This window comes from Gobius niger, assembly GCF_951799975.1.
Source record: "Gobius niger genome assembly, chromosome: 22".
NCBI lineage: Eukaryota > Metazoa > Chordata > Actinopteri > Gobiiformes > Gobiidae > Gobius > Gobius niger.
This window is the reverse complement of record NC_136873.1, coordinates 1,473,653-1,495,743: the sequence shown is the minus strand read 5'-3', so window position 1 is coordinate 1,495,743 and position 22,091 is coordinate 1,473,653. Positions and strand designations below refer to the sequence as shown.

At 39.5% G+C, this 22,091-nt stretch overlaps 2 protein-coding genes across 3 annotated transcripts in view; one reads left to right on the top strand and one right to left on the bottom strand.

Moving 5' to 3' along the window:
* The window catches only part of LOC306981195 (ankyrin repeat and SOCS box protein 13-like), a 28,591-nt gene extending 11,333 nt beyond the window's left edge, over positions 1-17,258 (bottom strand). Inside the window, exons 1-6 of one of the 2 annotated variants that reach the window (XM_079580755.1) lie at positions 17,188-17,258; positions 10,902-11,089; positions 7,162-7,318; positions 6,948-7,082; positions 4,124-4,315; positions 276-451 (exon numbers count right to left, since the gene is read on the bottom strand). In XM_079580755.1, coding sequence (XP_079436881.1) covers positions 297-451; positions 4,124-4,315; positions 6,948-7,082; positions 7,162-7,318; positions 10,902-11,089; positions 17,188-17,230 — 870 coding nt within the window. In that variant the 5' untranslated portion in view covers positions 17,231-17,258 and the 3' untranslated portion in view covers positions 276-296. Of the gene's footprint in view, positions 1-275; positions 452-4,123; positions 4,316-6,947; positions 7,083-7,161; positions 7,319-10,901; positions 11,090-17,187 lie in introns of those variants that run through there. The other variant, XM_079580756.1, reaches the window with a different exon arrangement.
* LOC306981666 (ras-related protein Rab-27B-like) overlaps positions 1-22,091 on the top strand; it is a 607,733-nt gene that overhangs the window by 157,415 nt on the left and 428,227 nt on the right. The gene's annotated exons all lie outside the window — the stretch shown is intronic.

The window sequence follows — 22,091 nt, the reverse complement described above, 5'->3', positions numbered from 1 at the left end:
GGAAAAGAGTCACAGTCAACAAACAGTCAAAATTTGAATTTTTCACTTTGTAAGTGTAACTGTAAGTTGTGAGATGTGAGTTTAGACACAACTAACATCTTTATTTCATTATTTGTAATTTAAAAAAGCCCAAAGAGGACGGGTCAAATTCACAAAATAAACTTCTGCCAAACCAAATAAACTCAAAGGTAGAGAATATGTGAGGGAATGTGGTCGATTGTAAATGAGAGCATAATTAATACCACACCGTAACAATGAATCAATGTATGTTTTATTATTATCAGCGACCCCGTGTGTCACGTGTCTGTCTGTGATGGACCGTGATCTGAGAACAGCAGAAAGCTCTTCAGAATAGGAGAGGTGTGCAGGTCAGGAATGACCAGCTGCGCTCTGGGACCAAGTATCCAACGCAGCCTGATCCGGCACATCTGCTGCAGACTCAGGGGGTGACCTGCAACACACCAAACACATGACACACTACACCCCAAACACATGACACACTACACCCCCAAATACATGACACACTACACACCAAATACATGACACACTACACCCCCAAATACATGACACACTACACCCCAAATACATGACACACTACACACCAAATACATGACACACTACACACCAAACACATGACACACTACACCCCAAACACATGACACACTACACACCAAATACATGACACACTACACCCCAAACACATGACACACTACACCCCCAAACACATGACACACTACACACCAAACACATGACACACTACACCCCCAAACACATGACCTGCAACACACCAAACACATGACACACTACACCCCCAAATACATGACACACTACACCCCCAAACACATGACACACTACACCCCCAAACACATGACACACTACACACCAAACACATGACCTGCAACACACCAAACACATGACACACTACACCCCCAAACACATGACACACTACACCCCCAAACACATGACACACTACACCCCCAAACACATGACACACTACACCCCCAAATACATGACACACTACACCCCCAAACACATGACACACTACACCCCCAAACACATGACACACTACACACCAAACACATGACCTGCAACACACCAAACACATGACACACTACACCCCCAAACACATGACACACTACACCCCAAATACATGACACACTACACCCCAAATACATGACACACTACACACCAAATACATGACACACTACACACCAAACACATGACACACTACACCCCAAACACATGACACACTACACACCAAACACATGACACACTACACCCCCAAACACATGACACACTACACCCCCAAATACATGACACACTACACCCCCAAACACATGACACTCTACACACCAAACACATGACACACTACACCCCCAAACACATGACACACTACACCCCAAACACATGACAAACTACACCCCCAAATACATGACACACTACACCCCCAAACACATGACACACTACCGCCCCAAACACATGACACACTACACCCCCAAATACATGACACACTACACCCCCAAACACATGACACACTACACCCCCAAACACATGACACACTACACACCAAACACATGACCTGCAACACACCAAACACATGACACACTACACACCAAACACATGACCTGCAACACACCAAACACATGACACACTACACCCCCAAACACATGACACACTACACCCCCAAACACATGACACACTACACCCCCAAATACATGACACACTACACCCCCAAACACATGACACACTACACACCAAACACATGACACACTACACACCAAACACATGACACACTACACACCAAACACATGACACACTACACCCCCAAACACATGACACACTACACCCCCAAATACATGACACACTACACCCCCAAACACATGACACACTACACACCAAACACATGACACACTACACCCCCAAACACATGACACACTACACACCAAACACATGACACACTACACCCCCAAATACATGACACACTACACCCCCAAACACATGACACACTACACCCCCAAATACATGACACACTACACACCAAACACATGACACACTACACACCAAACACATGACACACTACACCCCCAAACACACGACACACTACACCCCCAAACACATGACACACTACACCCCCAAACACATGACACACTACACACCAAACACATGACACACTACACCCCCAAACACACGACACACTACACCCCCAAACACATGACACACTACACACCAAACACATGACACACTACACCCCCAAACACACGACACACTACACCCCCAAACACATGACACACTACACACCAAACACATGACACACTACACCCCCAAACACATGACACACTACACCCCCAAACACATGACACACTACACCCCCAAACACATGACACACTACACACCAAACACATGACACACTACACCCCCAAACACATGACACACTACACCCCCAAACACATGACACACTACACCCCCAAACACATGACACACTACACCCCCAAACACATGACCTGCAACACACCAAACACATGACACACTACACACCAAACACATGACCTGCAACACACCAAACACATGACACACTACACCCCCAAACACATGACACACTACACACCAAACACATGACACACTACACCCCCAAACACATGACACACTACACCCCCAAACACATGACACACTACACACCAAACACATGACACACTACACCCCCAAACACACGACACACTACACCCCCAAACACATGACACACTACACCCCCAAACACATGACACACTACACACACTACACCCCCAAATACATGTTTGCAAAGTTTCACTGCTTTTCTTGTGAAACCCCCCTTGTCCCCCTTGCCCATCCACCTTATTCTGGAGCTACATTTCCCGGTGAGATGCCGGAAGTCACGCTGAGCCATTGATTTCTAGCGGTTTCCAGGGCGAGTTCTTGTTTCACAGAGCAGTTTCTTTCAAAATTTCTAGATGATTTGCTAAACAATCAATTTTGCACTGTTCAAGGTTGTATTAAAAAATAGAGTTAGAGACATTTGTGGCTATGGAAAGTAAAATGTTTGGAACATGCTCCTAAACTAAAGCTGTGATTACCCCGAGGAGGTAATCAAACTGCAAAGAGCGACTGACCTGCTCACACTGTCCTAACACCCACCCTCTCAAGCAGCGTGTTTTAAATTTAAACTTAATTAATATTTTTTTGTACGTTTTTTTAATATGTCATTCTCTTGAGGCTCCTCCCCTCACTGCCGTGGCCCCTCCTCTCACTGCTGTGGCCCCTCCCCTCACTGCTGCGGCCCCTCCCCTCACTGCTGCGGCCCCTCCTCTCACTGCTGTGGCCCCTCTCCTCACTGCGTTGGCCCCTCCCCCCACTGCGTTGGCCCCTCCCCTCACTAGGCTTGTTCGAGATGCGTTTGCGGCTCCCCTGGATGATCGGCGAGAGTAGCCGGTGCAATGGGGGCGGAGAGTCCAGCCACCGCTCCACATCCAGAGAACAGCGAGAGTGGCCTCATTAGTTAGTTTAAGTTTACTAGACGGCTGGTCTTGTTGGGGTGTCCAAATTTCGGACAGAAATGTAACGGGCATACACTGTGCGTCTGCAAACGGCTGTCAAAACTGCGTCCGACTGGCTCATATCGAATGAGCATATCGCTCGGCCAGTTCCCTCGCTGCTGTGGCCCCTCCCTTCACTGCTGTGGCCCTGCCCCTCACTGCTGTGGCCCCGCCCCTCACTGCTGCGACCCCGCCCCTCACTGGTGCAGTCCCTCCCCCGGATTCAGCAGTGACAACTCGTGTTCGTCTGAAGCTAATAAAAAGTGAACGGTTTACATGGAAACAAATGGCAGCTCCAGGTCATTGTGGAAATCCCACTTATAATTCACGCAAGGGCTCATGGGGTGGAGGTGGATAGAGGGTCATAATGGCCAAGAATACAGTATAGTATATATAGCACCACTACTTTAAACACATGCACCACACACTGTGGGACAAATACATGTCTTTTATAATAGTGTTGCATATGCTTCTTAAATATAGTTAATAGGTGCACTGTATTGATAATGACGTAGTATATCGTCACAATCGCGCGGTTCTGACTACACTATTTTCTCCAGCGATAGTAGACATACGCTCATAGTAGCAGAGGCAGCGGTAGCAGGCCGTCCCCTCCTTGGTGTAGTCACGTGGCCTGTTCCCGGAGTTATCGCTGGAGGAAACTTTGGCCCCAAACTCCACCAGAGTGTCCACCAACTCCACACTGTCCCCGCGGGCCGCCAGATGTAACGCCGTCTCGTGGAACTTCACCGAGTTCACACGGGCTCCTGCAGAAGGGATGAAAACCATGCTGAAAAAAAGCCTACGATGATCATGGTTATCGTAAAATATCGGAGGTTTTCACACCTAGTCCAAGGCATTCAACTATTTCACACTTTTCATCAGCAGAGAGATCCTTTTTCTTTCCCATAGTGCTTGAAAATGGTCTGCTTAATAATGGTTGACACCCCTTTTCAGCTCCCTTAACTGGGCTTAACCTGACAACTAATCATCACAGCCGTCTGAGATTGATGTCAGTGATTGAAAGAGCCCTGAGACACGATACAATCCATACAATTAGCATAATGATTGTGAACGCAGTGTATATTGTCAGGCGTAAAAACATTCTGTGTAGCTATTGGATTGTGTAACTTCTCTCGTAATTGTATTTTAATAGGGAAAACGTGGAAGAGCTTGGTCGCTTCTAACTTCACGGGCCAGTTCCAGTCGACTGAAGAACAGTTTCATACACAAAGCTATTTGTTTTGTTAGCGGCATGTACAGCCCCTGTACTGTGTGAACTCGAGCAGAGGGAAAAGGAGGGACTGTTTCTTAAATATATTGAAAGAAAGGAGCATCACAAAAGCCTGGAGGGACTGCCTGAAGATGAAATGTAATGAATGGGTACTGTGATGTAAGACATATATATTTTACAGTTAATGCACAAATACAACACAAACAAATTGTAAAATTGTAAACAAACCACAATCTCATTATCTGTCAGAAAAATCGCATTGAGTTTTTTTTAGCTAAATTGTGTTTTGTGTACATTGTGCATACTGTGAATGTGCAGGAAAAGCCCAACTCGAAATTCGCACTTGTAATAATTAAGTAAGGATTAAACAAGAGGAGCCGTGCATTAGACGGTTATAATCCGCCACGCGGAGTCAAGAACTATAACGAAGAATTATAACCGTCTAATGCACGGCTCCTCGTTGTTTAATCCGCCGATACCAAAGCCCCACAAACTTAACATTTTCTAACAAATGTTATTTTCATTTACTAAACTGGCTAGATATGCCAATCTACCGGGATTATTTTATGTGGGTTTTTAGCCGGTTTTACACTGTCTGAAGGTTCGTCTCAGAGCGAGCCATTCTCCCGCTGCATCGCCAGAATCACAACACAACAGGTTCTAACCCGGCACTTTTCCGTGGAAGTAAACTCTGCTAGTATCAGGCATTTCGCTTTTACGCTGTTTAACCTGAAGATTGCTAGCTAGCTGAAGCTCAATTGTTTATCAAAACAGCTGCGGTGGAGTCCACTTACACTTTAGTCCCATGTTTGACTTTACTAATCCTGCCAAATATGCTTAAGTGCAGGGATCATTTAATGTCGGTCTGAAAATAATGAATAGTGCATAACAGTAACAGTAGGCTAACCTAGCAGATTACTCTCCTCTACTTCCCATTCATCAAAAGTTTTGTTTTAGCCAAAATTTAGAAATGAATCAACAAAATCCATCTCATTCATTCCTGTCATTTTCACAATTTTTATCTGATTCAGCTATGTAATGCGTTTCTATGGCGATAGAGCGATATCCCAGTGATTTAAATTTAACTACCGGACTAGTTTGTGCGGGTATATGAAAATAATGCACGGCAGTGCATTATTATTAGCCTTTATTCTAGCCTTTATTTTAGCCTTGGAATTTACACTGACCGTGGTATAAGTAAGGATTAAACAACGAGGAGCCGTGCATTAGACGGTTATAACCACGACGTGCAGTGGAGTGGTGTTACTCTGCAAAGTGCCCTTCTGATTTGTTTAATCCGCTTATACCAGGGTCCCACAAACGTAACATTTATAATAAGTGTTTGTTTCATTTACTAAAGTCACTAAATATGCCAGACTACGGGACTATTTTGTGTGGGTTATTAGCCGGTCACTGAAGGCTGGTCTCAGAGCGAGTCATTCTCCGCAGCTATTACGAGGATCTCAGTCAGGCTCAACGACACAACATCAGCACAGAATCACAACACAACAGGACTAACCCGGAAACACTTTTCCCTGGAAGTAAACACCGATATGCGGCACTCGTGGGCAGGAGTTATTTACCTTTTACAAGGTTTAACCTGAAGCTAAAGCTAGCTAGCTCAACCAGCTCAACTGTTTATGGAAACAGCTGCGGTGGAGTCGCTCACACCTGGGCCCCCCCAACTGAAACTTTTATGTTTGACTTTACTAATCCAGACAAAGATGCTTCAATGCAGGATCATTTTATGTACGCCTGAAAATGATGAATAGCCTTAACCGTTTCCAATAGAAATGTAAAGCTCATATGTTATTAACAGTAGCTAACCTAGCTGCTCACTCTCCTCTACAAACATTTAGCAAACACTAAATCCATCTCATACGTTCCTGTCAGTCACTAATTACACCTTTATCTGATTCAGCTGTGTCATGCGTTGCTATGGCGACGCCACAGTGGAGTGATATCCCAGTGATTTAACTACCGGACTACGTGTGCGGTTATACCAAAATAATGCACCAGCCAATCAGAATCCAGTATTCACCCAGACCATGGTGTAACGGTGGATAATTCCTGTATCTCGAGGTTTGGAGTCTCGGTTCACGAGTGAGGGACGGATGGAGCATGAGAATGGGCAGGTCCAGTTATTAGTTGTGTCTCTTGCTGACCTGCCTGCAGCAGTGCCCTCACACAGGCGGCATGTCCTTTAGCAGTGGCGATGTGGAGCGGGGGCCCAAAGTGAACGTCATAGGCCTCCAGCTCCGCTCCTCTGGAGATCAGCAGCTTCACTATGTCCACGTTACCTGGTCAAAGGCAATGGTGTAGACAAAGGACAACAGAGTTACTGCCCCGGGACAAAGTGGCAGTCTAAGGGTACAGTACCTTGTATACAGGCCTCATGCAGTGGGGAAGCAGTCAGAGCCGTCAGGGAAGGGTTCACGTTCGCGCCGTGATCCAGTAAAAGCTGAACACACTCCAAGTTCCCAGAAGCACAGCCGTTACAGAGGGGTGTACTGCCATGAATTGTTCTCACGTCCACCTGTTATCAGAAATATGAAAACAGAGGTCCTAAAGTAAAGGTATTAGGATTCATTTATAATGGGGGCAGGCCACTTTGTTTGGAGGTAGGCTGATTTTTTTTCCTATTGGTAAAAGTTGGGGGCCAAACTTCCTCAACTCAATAACTAATTCCCGTAGGTTTGGTGGCTCTCCAAGTCTATTGTCATGTGCACAGTAAAACATAAGTTTAAATTATGCAATGGAATTAAAAAATGTTCAAGTCTGTGGATAGAAGCTGTTATGGTTATATCTATTTATTATTCAACCTGTCATATTGTACTGTTCCACCTGCTTTTTCAATCTGTTGTCTTGCTGTCAAGAATCAGACCAAACTCACCAAGGTAAAACAAACACCACAGCAAAAATCAAAAGATATATTGTTATCGTATCCAAGATATCAATATCGCAAAAGCAAAATATATCGTAATCTTAGGGCTGGGCGATTATGGAAAAAAAAACAAAAAACGATTGTTTTCCCTATATTGATCGATCTCGATTTTTTATTTTATTGTTTTGTTTAAAAGAAAGAAAAAAAAAAACAATACATGAGGTCTTTCCTGGACGAGCATGTAAACAGATGCTGCGGCCAAACTGAAAACTCCAGCAACTCAGCAGCAAAAACAAACTCCACACTTATTATGTACATAAAGACATGTGTACGTAAACCGCGCATTTATTAGTTAAAAAGACAATCAAACTTACAATTCACTCAGTCCAGCTAATCCACCGCTGCAGCCTCAAAACAAATCTAAATGGTCCAAATAGCCCTTCGAGGTAAACTCTTCATCCCCGTGCTCGTCCTGATCCTCTGTCAACTCCCCCCGTGTTTCTGTTTTGCCCTTTAGACGAGTTAACGCAACTTTGTAGCTGATTTTACACGTATAATCACCAGGTCCTCTCCTCTTTGTGCCGCATGTATCATCTGTGCTTCCTGTTTGTTTGGGCCAAGTCTCCCTGGGATTGACCTGACAGGCGCTGCAGCATCGCGCCGTCCATATTTTTTCCAGAATGCGACAGGACTGGCCAACTCTCCTCGACTAAAACCAATGGCCGTGGTTGCTCTGCGATGACACTAGAGGCCACTAGAGGCCGCCATTGCTCCGCCATTGCTGTAGTACCTCCATATAGCTGCTAGTCTCCCATTGGAATGTGTTGAACTTTAGACACGTGATAAACAACTTTAGAGCCTGGTTCCTAATTTTCTAAAAATTTCTACAGCTAAATATTCCTCCTGTGATAACGCTGGGTTAGTTACAATTAAAGGGACCAGGCTGGTTTTCAAAAAAAGGTGAAATCTCGTACTAATGAGGGCGGGACTGTTAGCATTGGAGTCTACAGTGAAGATCCCGCCCGTATGTCCTTTTTAGGAACATGCTTCGTCAGAGCTGGGTAAATCAGCCATGAATTCCCCCACGACCGTGGTCATTGTGGTAAACGGGGAGGAGTGAGCAGAAGCTGTCTATACTAAAACGCACCACGCGATTATCGTGATCGACCTTTATCAAAATCTTGATTAGATTAAATTCGATTGATGAATAGGGTGAATATGGGTAAAGTGGTACAATGGGTAAAGTGGGACACTTAACTTTAATCATGATTACTTTTTAATGTGTCATATTTTATTACAAAAAATACACTCAATAATTAGAATGTGCAGGAATAGAAAATAATAGTTCTGATATTACTTCACTTCATATGGCAAATGTGGCGAACCATAATCTACTACACAAACGTGTCCAACATGCTTTGACAGGTCAGAGACTTACGCGTTTTCTTATGATTACATTTCTGATTGAAGTTTTAACTATAGCTCTTGTTTACTATGAACTCTTGGTCGCCATTTAGCAACATTTCAACATTAAGTTGTTTCTTTGAGGTTTCTAAGTTCTTTAATTGTAGATTTTTTCCAATATACTCTCTCTATATATATTTATTTTCAAATCTTTAAAACATGTTTGTTCCTACTTCACCAATTAAAGGCGGCCCGAGTTCACAGATTAACATGTGTTTTTTTGGACATGTCCTCATTCATTTATAAACAAAAATAAATCTGATGAAGGCACAGTATGATCCATTGTTCTGTCACTCTTGATTTGAGTTTATACCAAAGCTCCTGGTTAGTTTTTCCACACTGGAACATGTCTGACAGCTCCTTCTGCACATCAGACACATGTCCATGATGGCCCTATGGCTCACACAACAGTTAGAACAACCATTAGAATAACAACTACACAACTACAATAATATTAATGATTTTGAAAACAAAAATGACCATGTTAATAGTGTCCCACTTTACCCATTACAGTGTCCCACTTCACCAATAGCACCTCGAAAAATTTATCATTAGACCAACCTGTGTTTGAGGCAAAATCATAACTTCTGTGTTAAATATTTGGCTTTTTTTCCTCCACTGGTGGAAAATAGACATCTAAAGCTTTTAAAATATATTCAACATTAAAGACTTTAGCATTTAAAGCAGTACTAAGTAACTCTTCCCCCTAGAGGCCATAAGCGCAACTGCAGGTGTCGTAGCAAGTTACGATTTTTTAATTTATTAATTGTCTTGGAGAGTAAATACTACGCTGACAGGAAAGGCGAAGGGAGAGAGGGTTACCGTGCAACCAATTATACAATGGAAATATTTGTTTTCACTCAAACCTGGCTGTAAATACTGTTTAAAGTGACGCTAGCCCGCAGTTAGCTTTGCCCGTTAGCATGTTAGCTTCTTCTTCGTGATTACATTAGTGTGTATTGCTTTCTCCGCACCGGGGGCAGTCAAGTTGCAAACATGGTTTTCTGGCCAGAGACACCAGGGGGAGATGAAAGACCCTCCAATCATCCCATAAACACTTGTATCACCCCCACAGGGACTACGGGGAGGGTTTATTAAGGTAAATAAGTTACTTAGTACTGCTTTAATTTTAAACAAAAAATGAGGTGGAAACTGCATTTTCAAAAAGTGTCCCACTTTACCCACATTCCCCCTATTATAAATGCAAAGTCGACTAAATTTACTTGCAATTTTTGTCGACTAAAACAAGACTAAAATTTAATTACATTTTCATCAAAAGACTAAAAAATATGTTGTGAAAATGAACAGTCTCCTCCCACAGACACAAATGGACTGGGACCAGTTTCTATAAAACACCACCTGCTAACTTGTCAGCCAAGGTAAAACTTATTTGCCAAGAGTTTCATGAGCTGTCGTTGCTGAATATTGTCACAAACAAGCTGTTTCTGCTTCTAGGATATCGGGCACGTTTACTTTCTAAGTACGACAGGAAGCGTTCACGTTGCACATGCATCATTGAGACTTATATTATGTCTACGCTGGACAATAATTACTTTTATGTTTCCTCGCTGAGTCACAGCCGCATTTAAAGCTTCGAGGATATTTTCCGCTTTAGCTCAATATTGATGGTTGAAGTGTCCCCTTCGTTGCTTATTATAGATATATTGTTATACCTATTATACATGATTGTTGTCCTAATCACCTATACGTGCCCTGCCCTGACTTATAACATGGTTCAAAGCGTTGTGCAGTTCAGTGTGGTGTCCCGGACCTGTGCCCCGGCCCCCAGTAGCAGCCTCACGCAGGCGCAGTGTCCTCTCAGACTGGCCTCGTGGAGGGGAGTGATGTTATCCACAGTCACCGTGTTCACACAGGCCCCAGAGTCGATCAGCTGTTTCAGCTGCAGAGTCCTGCCCTGAGACGCAGCTTCATGGAGGGCAGTGCGGTCGGCCCAGAACCCTGAGCACACACAACACAAGGTTTACACACTCCACAAGCACTGACGGGAAAAACATCACTGAGACTATGTATTTTGATATCAAATACACTAAACTAATTCAATACGATTCAATCAGATTTAATTCATTCATTCAGAGGTAAAGCAGTGACATTGAGGTCAGTACTCTCCAAAAATGATTCCTGGGCCTAGTGGGGCCTATGTGTGTGGAGTTTTCATGTAGGGCTGTGCAATTAATCGAAATTCGATTACGATTTCGATTACAACAATAAACAATTACAAAATTAGCATAATCGCAAAAAATCAATTCTATATTTTTTTTTTTTCACATTTTTTCAAAAAAAATTCAAATTTTTTCAAAAAAAAAATTCAGATTTTTTTTCACATTTTTTTTTCTAATTTTTAATTTTTGGATTTTTGTCACTTTTTTGCTGAATTTTTGTCTTTTTTTGATGGATTTTTGTCATTTTTTTAATGGATTCTTGTCATTTTTTTGATGTTTTTTTGTCAATTTTTTTGATGGATTTTTGTCATTTTTTTGATGGATTTTTGTAACTTTTTTGATGGATTTTTGTCATTTTTTTGATGTTTTTTTTGTCATTTTTTTGCTGGATTTTTGTCACTTTTTTGATGGATTTTTGTCATTTTTTTGATGGATTTTTGTCACTTTTTTGATGGATTTTTGTCATTTTTTTAATGTTTTTTTTGTCATTTTTTTTGCTGGATTTTTGTCATTTTTTTGATGGATTTTTGTCTTTTTTTTGATGGATTTTTGTCACTTTTTTGATGGATTTTTTTAAAGGTAACAAATAATCGTTTGAATAATCGTGATTTCAACTAGAAATGCAATGGCTGCGCCATTGCGATTGACTGCGGAAATGCGGGAAGCAAATGCAGAAATTGCATAAACTCTTCAAATTGCCTAATTTGCATAATCTATTTTGCATAAACTGGCAAATGCATAAAATGTCATGTTGCATAAACTGTATAAACTGCATAAAGTGGTAAAATCATGAATGGATTAATTTGCATAAATTATGTAAATTGCATAAACTCTTTAAAATTCATAAATCCTAAATGGCATAAACTCTTAAGTTGCATAAACGGCTTAAAATGCATAAAGTGTTTACTTTGCATAAATTATTATTGTTGCATAAACTTTTATATTCCATAAACTGGTCAAACTGTTGAAATGGCCTCAGTGCTTGATTGGCAGAAGCTGCACAAATGGCTGAAAGGCCTGGAGTCTCCCCATTGGCTGGATTCCCCCATACACACTAATGCAAAAATTTCAAACTCCCGTATAAAAAAACTGGAAAACTGCAGGAGGACCATTTTTTCTCAAAACCCACAAGTTGCAGAAGCTGAACATGCACAAAGTGCAGAAATTGCATAAAATGCAGAAAAAAGTGCAGAAAAGCATGGATTTGCGGCAGCCCCATTATAAGTCAATGGGAAAAATCTCCGACATTTCGGCCAATTGCGGAAAAACCGTAAGTTGCAGAAGTCCCAAAAGTAATAGCACCCTTCTCCTCAACATGCGGAACGTTTTGATGCATAACTTGCATAAATTGCACAAAGCATGAAGGTGCTGAAAGCTCTAGAAAATCGGGAAAAAGATGGAAGAGGAATAATAATAAAGAACATGAAAACCAATAATTGACTGCGGAAGAATTCCGCAGTCAATCAATTATGACAAAAATAATCGTGATTATTATTTTTTCAATAATCGAGCAGCCCTAGCTTCATGTTTACTTAATGTCTGCGGAGGTTTCCATCACCCACCACTAAAACCATTTTCAATAGGGCCCCCTCTTGGGCCTGAACCATTTCCAGAACTATACTCAGTGGTTAAAGTGGACTTTGGGAGGTGGTGGAACTCTAGTCTTGAAGAATCCGAATGCTACATTAGGTCAAAGGCTGTGCATAGATTGCATGTAACAAAAGGTGTTTTAAAGGGGCTAGATGCAAGTTGGCCATTTTACACTCACTACTGCCACCTCAGGTCATACGTGTAACTGCAGCTTCTATATTAAGCTCATGCATGACGAGAATTCGGACCCGAAGTAACAACTTTTGGAGTGACAGTGCATGATTTTAGAGGCAGTTGTGTTGAACAGGTCTGGGCTCATGCTACACCTTCAGACAATGCTGGAACATGTAGGGGGAGGAAAATACATTATTTTAACATTTTGAACTCTGTATAGTCCCTTTAAGTTACTTTTAATTGCTTTATTTTTTTTTAGAAATTCAAAACCATTTTACAGAATAACATTTCTTTATGTCTGCTCTTGTTTGAGATCAGAACGTAAGACCTCCCCAGGACATAATTTAATCAGATACAATTGAATGCAATCTGGTGTATTTTAGGCAACAATATGTTTAAATCAGGCTTATACTGTGATGAAAACACTGATTTTTATAGCTGCAATTAGACTACTTTTATTATTTATTCATGGTTTATTTTTATGTACAGTCAAAATCCAGTGTAAGTGTTTCCCCTCTGTTGTGGGGCCCCCGTCCCTCTGCTGCCTGTGTCAGCTCCTCCCCTGTTCCTGCTCCATCTGCAGCTCCTCACCCTGAGCTATGAGGAGGAGAGAGGCTCCAGACAGTTCTAGACTCAAATCTAGCCTGAATTCCTGAGTTTTTTGTTGCTCTTATACCTGGCATATTCAGAGGATCATCAGATCAGAGGAAAGATTGTGTGAAAAAGGCCGACATCGACGCAACCGCGCACTGTTTTGTCTTCTTTTCCCTTCATTATGCATCCTAAATCAATCTGTAAAGCCGAAAATATAAGGAGCGTTGTTACATGTGTATAATCCCCGTACGCGTGTCTGTTAGATGCGATTTCCTGCACCAGACTTCACCGTGGGGAGAGGGTTTTGATGTCGGTGCTGTTGCATTTTTCCACCACATGACATTGTGTATAAAAAAAATGGATCCATGTCACTTCCTGTCAATTTTTTCTTTTAACTCCCAACATTTATTTATTATTTTGCTGATTCATTGAAATAAAATGATGTCATAATGTCAGGTGGAGGGCGGGGCCAATACAACTCTATGGGAGAAATGCAGTTTTTGGAAGAAATCTCCAAAACGAGAATTGACAAATGCTTTTCCTCATCAGTTTTTGATCGTGATCGGATTCACAAACCTGTGATATTATTTTTTTGTCTGAAAGTCCTTTCTATTGGACAACATCACGCTCATGTTTTCGCATATTGTCGTCACTTTTTGACATTTTTTTCGGAGAAAATAATTGGACATTAGTTCATATGTGCCGACAGAGGAGACGATGAACTTTGTGACAGTTTTTGTTTCATGTGGATTCCTCCAGTAATGACAGAGATATGAGCCAAAAAACAAAGACAGAAATATATGCATTTTGTCAGTTACCATAGTTACCACAGTTACCGTCAGTTGCTCCACCTCAATTTTAAACGATAGGCTCTTTAGAATGTTGTGATGTCACGTGAACGCAACCTATTAGGAAATTACTTTCAACACATGTTATCCATCTAAATAAGCAATATTTTCAAAAGCATTAAAGCCTTTCATTACATGAAAACTTAATTTAGCATAAAATGTACAATACTGTGTCCTAACTTTCCGGTGTTACGCCGAAAACTGCATGACCGGCGAGAAATGCACCCCCTTGCCGTGAGCGCGCACAGCTGATAGGAGGTGAGGTAATACACCAGGAAAGACGACTTCTGCGGCTTTCTTTAAGTATTTTATTCTTTAACTTATTTATACTGTCTTTACACATATATATGACAATGGTCTACTAAGGAAGATGTAATTCTAAAATTGTTAATACAACAGTTAAACAATTAGCTAGCTAAAGTGCATTATGCCAACGAATATTATACTAAAGCCTTTATTTTATTTATTTATTTCACTATTCTAGACTTTGTACTTTTCTATTATTCGTTCGAATGGTCCTTTAACACTCTGTTTTACTAGGAAGAGATAGCGATTTCAGCTATGTTAGGTATTGTGTTGAAATTATTATTGTTAGCGAACATGGCTTAAATGCACGACGCTAACAAACATTATATTCCAATAACATTTTGGTTATACCTCATTTAAGTAAAGACTACTAAAGACGAAACTATTACGTTATGATATATTTATATGACCTTCATTCTCAGAACAAAGTGAGTACAAACGAAAAATCAATCAATCAATTAGAGTCCTCATTTTGACCACATGAGTTCATACACTGTTGATTAGGTCTGCCGAACCTAGCGCACATGATAGATCAATAATATCATACAATCAAACACTTTGCTTCGCCTTTTAAAACAGGGGATGAGGTCTGGTGAAAAATGCACCCCCTCCTCATTTCAACCAGGTGAGTCCTACACTCCTCATACTCCCTGGACAGAGTGAGCACACATCATAGATCAATAATATCATACAATCAAACACTTTGCTTGTAGAACCTAACAAAATGAAACCCCAAAATATGAGAACAGTAACTCATTTGAGTGCTAGAAAGTCCAAATGATAGTTGTATTTTGGAAAATACAAATCAAACATAAATGCTGAATTACATACATTTATTAAAGGAATAGGCCACCGTTTTTACATACCAAGATATGTTCTTACCTAACCTTAGCCAAGTTAATATATCCCCGTCTGGTCTTTGTCCGTGCGCTCACACATACGCAGCCTCTCCCACATGTCACATAGCTCCAAAAAAGCTCACGATAGAAGCTACCAAGCTCTTCCACGTGTTCCCTATTTAAATAAAGTTACGTGAAGTGTTTTCATGCGAAGTATATTTACCCAGAAATGTAACATGTCGATTTTATAAGCAGATAAAAAGGGGGACTATATTGTGAGGCGTAATGATACGAGGAGCAAAACGTCCGCGTAGTAACTCCTAAAGACTTCCCCCGCTCACTTCCGTCAATAACCTTTAGCCTTAACCTTAAATATACTTCGCATGAAAACACTTCACGTAACTTTATTTAAATAGGGAACACGTGGAAGAGCTTGGTAGCTTCTATCGTGAGCTTTTTTGGAGCTATATGACATGTGGGAGAGGCTGCGTATGTGTGAGCGCACGGACAAAGACCAGACGGGGATATATTAACACGGCTAAAGTGAGGTAAGAGCATATCTCAGTATGTAAAAACGGTGGCCTATTCCTTTAAAGCACAACAGTTATCAGTATTGAAAACAAAAAAAGGTGCCAAAATCATTTAGTCCATGACAACTGTTTCAGAATGAATTTCTCCCCACACATCACCTCCCCTTTAAGAAAAAAAAATATTTCAACCTGGATAGACTCAAACAGACAAAAGCAGCGATTGGGAAGATTTATTGACATGTATATTAGTTGTGGCGATCAGACCCCGGCAGTAGATATCAATGTAAAGTCAGTATGGATGAACAGCTTGGCGGTAGGGATGTCTTCCCTGGAGCCTGGACGCTGGTGGAGTATGGAAGACCTGTGAAAGATGGTCCAGGTGCGCAGCTTCTGGCCTTCGGGACATGGAACGTCGATCTCAATGCAATGCAAAGTGTTTGATTGTATGATATTATTGATCTATGATGTGTGCTCACTCTGTCCAGGGAGTATGAGGAGTGTAGGACTCACCTGGTTGAAATGAGGAGGGGGTGCATTTTTCACCAGACCTCATCCCCTGTTTTAAAAAAACGAAGCAAAGTGTTTGATTGTATGATATTATTGATCTATCATGTGTGCTCACTCCTCACCTCCTATCAGCTGTGCGCGCTCACGGCAAGGGGGTGCATTTCTCGGCGGCCATGCAGTTTTCGGCGTAACACCTGATTAGAATATTGTGTGCTTGTGTGATTTTGGGACAAAACAACTAAGGACACGCTTTAAGTAACCGAAACTTTCATTTCTCATGTCTGACCCTCCACATCACGTGACTTGTCTCACTTTCACTACTATTTCAGGTGGTCACCCATGTATGCAGCCGAAATGTCTATATTTGGAGCTTAAAGTCTAGTGTTGAATGTTGTTTTAGCGCTCGCCAATAGAACCATATTACGTCCCGGGAGCACGTAACGTCAGGCCACCGCACCTGCGTCTCTCCCGCGGGGCAGAGGGACTCACCGATGTCGCAGAGAAAGGACCTCCGCGCCGCCGTCACTTCCATGGCCCGGCTCCTCCGTCAACAACAGCTCGAAGCTAAGCTGTAGGAGACGAATACAGCCAACAGGGGGCAGCAGCGGCGCATGCGTCAACGCGGTGCATGGTGGGAGTTTGAGTCCAGGGACATGTCTGATTTGTTTTGTCCTGCAGGGGCGGACTGGGACTGAAAAACAGCCCCGGACTCTGACCAGCCTGGCCCAAATGAGCGTAAATGTGACACTTACCACCCGCCTAAACCAAATGCATTCTGTCCTCTTATATAGGCCTGTGTAACACCTCATTTGAAAGCTAAGACCCAGAAAACTGATCTTTTTCCCCGCGTTGTTGCTGTGTTGTGTCACCTTTTGTATGTTTTTTCTTTTCATTTTTTTTTTCTTCATTTTTGTCACTTTTTGTTGAATTTTTCTCATTTTTTTGTTGAGTTTTTGTTGAATTTTTGTCACATTTTTGTTGAATTTTTGTCACATTTTTGTTGAATTTTTGTCACATTTTTGCTGAATTTTTGCTGAATTTTTTTTCACATTTTTGTCACATTTTTGTCACAGTTTTGTTGAATTTTTGTCACAGTTTTGTTGAATTTTTGTCACATTTTTGTCACATTTTTGCTGAATTTTTGTTGAATTTTTGTTGAATTTTTGTTGAATTTTTGTTGAATTTTTGTTGAATTTTTGTTGAATTTTTGTTGATTTTTTGTCACATTTTTGTCACAGTTTTGTTGAATTTTTGTCACATTTTTGCTGAATTTTTGTTGCATTTTTGTCACATTTTTGCTGAATTTTTGTCACATTTTTGCTGAATTTTTGTTGAATTTTTGTCACATTTTTGTTGAATTTTTGTCACATTTTTGCTGAGTTTTTGTCACATTTTTGTCACAGTTTTGTTGAATTTTTGTCACATTTTTGTCACATTTTTGCTGAATTTTTGTCACATTTTTGTTGAATTTTTGTCACATTTTTGTTGAATTTTTGTCACATTTTTGTCACATTTTTGCTGAATTTTTGTCACATTTTTGTCACATTTTTGTCACATTTTTGTTGAATTTCTGTCACATTTTTGTCGCGTTTACATCCTTGTTTTCTTCTCATTTCTTTGTGGCTATTTTGGTGCTTTTTTCCTCAAGCATCTTTTTGATTAGGGTAAAGCCAAACTGGAGAAAATGGGATCCGTTCAGGTGGAAGTTAAGAGGTTAACGGAGCGTATTTTCTCCAGTTTGGCTTTACCCAAATCTAAAAGCTTCTCGACTGGAGAGCAACAATGTAACGCCTCATTTGAAAGCTAAGACCTACAAGAGTGATTGTAACTTTCGGTCAAGTCGCCACAATTTTTAACCTCTTTTGTTTGGTTTTTCCACAACTTTTTTGTGGCTTTTTCTTGTGTTTTTGTCACATTTTTTGTCGTGTTTTTGTCACATTTTTTGTCGTGTTTTTGTGGCCTTTTCGTTACTTTGTTGTCGTGTTTTTTTTTTTACTTTTCATCACATTTTTCATCACTTTTTGTGTTGCTTTTCCGGCACATTTTTGTTTTCTTTTCATCCTCTTTTTGTCGCTAATTTGATGCTTTTCTTTCTAGCTTTTAGATTTGGGTAAAGCCAGTGGCCCTTCTGTGAAAAGCAACAAAATGTGACGAAAACGTGACGACAAAGCGATGAAGAAAGCGATGAAAAAACAACAATGACATGAAAAAAAAACCCCTGAAAAACAAGAGACAAAAACACAACGAAAAAGTGACAAAAAAGTGAGGAAAACACGCCAAAAAGCCACAAAAAAGTCATGAAAAAGCAACAAAAACATGACAAATATGCAGCGATAACGTGACATAAAGTGACCATCACTTTTCTAGATTTTAGCTTTCAAATGAGGCGTTACAGTGTTGCTCTCCAGTCAAGAAGCCTTTCGATTTGGGTAAAGCCGAACTGGAGAAAATGCTCTCGGTTAAGGCGAGAGCTTTAACCGATGATTAAAAATGATAGAAAAAATGTGACAAAAATGTGACAAAAATTCAACAAAAATGTGACAAAAATTCAACAAAAATGTGACAAAAATTCAACAAAAATTCAACAAAAATGTGACAAAAATGTGACAAAAATGTGACAAAAATGTGACAAAAATTCAACAAAAATTCAACAAAAATGTGACAAAAATGTGACAAAAATTCTACAAAAATTCAACAAAAATTCAGCAAAAATGTGACAAAAAATCAACAAAAATTCTACAAAAATTCTACAAAAATTCAGCAAAAATGTGACAAAAATTCAACAAAAATGTGACAAAAATTCAACCAAATAGTGACAAAAAATCAACAAAAATGTGACAAAAATTCAACAAAAATTCAACAAAAATTCAGCAAAAATGTGACAAAAAATCAACAAAAATGTGACAAAAATTCAACAAAAATTCAAATAAAATTCAGCAAAAATGTGACAAAAATTCAACAAAAATGTGACAAAAAATCAACAAAAATGTGACAAAAATTCTACAAAAATGTGACAAAAATTCAACAAAAATTCGACAAAAATTCAACAAAAATGTGACAAAAATTCAACAAAAATGTGACAAAAATTCAACAAAAATGTGACAAAAATGTGACAAAAATGTGACAAAAATGTGACAAAAATTCAACAAAAATGTGACAAAAATTCAACAAAAATGTGACAAAAATTCAACAAAAATGTGACAAAAATTCAACAAAAATTCAACAAAAATTCAACAAAAATGTGACAAAAATGTGACAAAAATTCAACAAAAATGTGACAAAAATGTGACAAAAATGTGACAAAAATTCAACAAAAATGTGACAAAAATTCAACAAAACTGTGACAAAAATGTGACAAAAATTCAACAAAACTGTGACAAAAATGTGACAAAAATTCAGCAAAAATTCAACAAAAATGTGACAAAAATTCAACAAAAATGTGACAAAAATTCAACAAAAATTCAACAAAAATTCAACAAAAATTCAACAAAAATTCAACAAAAATGTGACAAAAATTCAACAAAAATGTGACAAAAATGTGACAAAAATTCAACAAAAATGTGACAAAAATTCAACAAAACTGTGACAAAAATTCAACAAAACTGTGACAAAAATGTGACAAAAATTCAGCAAAAATTCAACAAAAATGTGACAAAAATTCAACAAAAATGTGACAAAAAATCAACAAAAATGTGACAAAAATTCAACAAAAATGTGACAAAAATTCAACAAAACTGTGACAAAAATGTGACAAAAATTCAACAAAACTGTGACAAAAATTCAGCAAAAATTCAACAAAAATGTGACAAAAATTCAACAAAAATGTGACAAAAATTCAACCAAATAGTGACAAAAAATCAACAAAAATGTGACAAAAATTCAACAAAACTGTGACAAAAATGTGACAAAAATTCAGCAAAAATTCAACAAAAATTCAACAAAAATTCAACAAAAATTCAACAAAAATTCAACAAAAATGTGACAAAAATTCAACAAAAATGTGACAAAAATTCAACAAAAATGTGACAAAAATTCAACAAAAATGTGACAAAAGAGGTTACATGTGTATTTGTGGAAGTGTCACATTTACGCTAATTTGGGCCGGGCTGACCCGAGTCCAGGGCTGTTTTTCAGTCCCAGTCCAGCCCCTGATTGAGAACTTCTCCCATGCACCTCCTGTCAAGAACATAGAGTAAAGCGCGCTCAATGAACACAAGGTGGCGGTGTTGCTCTATTCTGAAACACAAGCTCCTCCTCTACATTTCTGCCTTATTTGTAGTGATGGGATTTAAGGCTATTTTATAGAAGCCGGATCTTTCACATAAACGAGCCACTCAAAAGACTAACATCGACCTTTCAGAAACATCCGATATAATCAACAACATTTTTGTTAAAGCCACACAAACTCAAACAGTGTGTCTGCCCTTCAAAGATGAAAAGAAAGAAAACAGTCAACAACTTGTATTTAACACGTATTTTATTGTGAAAACCTTTCTCTTGTTTTGCTTTGACGTCATGCTGTGATTCTGCCCGGGATAATATTTTTTTTTTTATTGCGATGAAAAGTATATGAATATACAGGGTACAAAGTATGCCAGGGGGGAAAAAAGATGACAATTAACACATACAATTATTCAGCTACGAATAAATTGTATGAGCAAATACTGATTTTTAGCCTTTTTGTTGTCAGAACCATCCAAAATCTGTATATATGAGAGAGTGTCACAAAATGTGTGAAGTTGGGTTTCTGCTTAGAATATTTACATTTGTGAATATAAAATTTGGACAAAGGGATAAGTAAATTAATCACAAAATAGCTTTCTGAATAAACAAAAAGTAACATTTTCAATGTAAAGTCCTTGTGTGGATGTCAAATTCTAAAACTACAGAAGTCCTTCCAGAATTTCTTGGGGTAAGAACATTGTCTCTGGATGATCTCCACAAAAAGAGCAGTTCACACCAATGACCCTTTTGAATTTAGTCATAAAAGAATTAACTGGATCATATTTATGGATGATTTTGTACGAAACCTCTTTTACTTTGTTATCAGATATTTGTTGGGAAGTGTCCATAAATTTTTCCATGGAATATTACCTACAAATTGGGTCCAATATGATACAACATGGGGAGTAGATACAAGCTCTTTCTGGAATAAAGCACGAATATTGTAAATACAATTTTTGTGAGGTGTAAAACATATTTTTCCTATTTGAGAATTTAGTGCATTGGGGAGAGAAACAGGTGCTTAAAGAACATTCTATATCACTCTGACAACAGTTAAAGAACATTCTATATCACTCTGGCAGCAGTTAAAGTAGTAATTTAATAAAAGGAGTGTGAAAGGTAAATTTAATAAAGGAGCGACAAAAATAACCAAACAAAGGCTATTTACA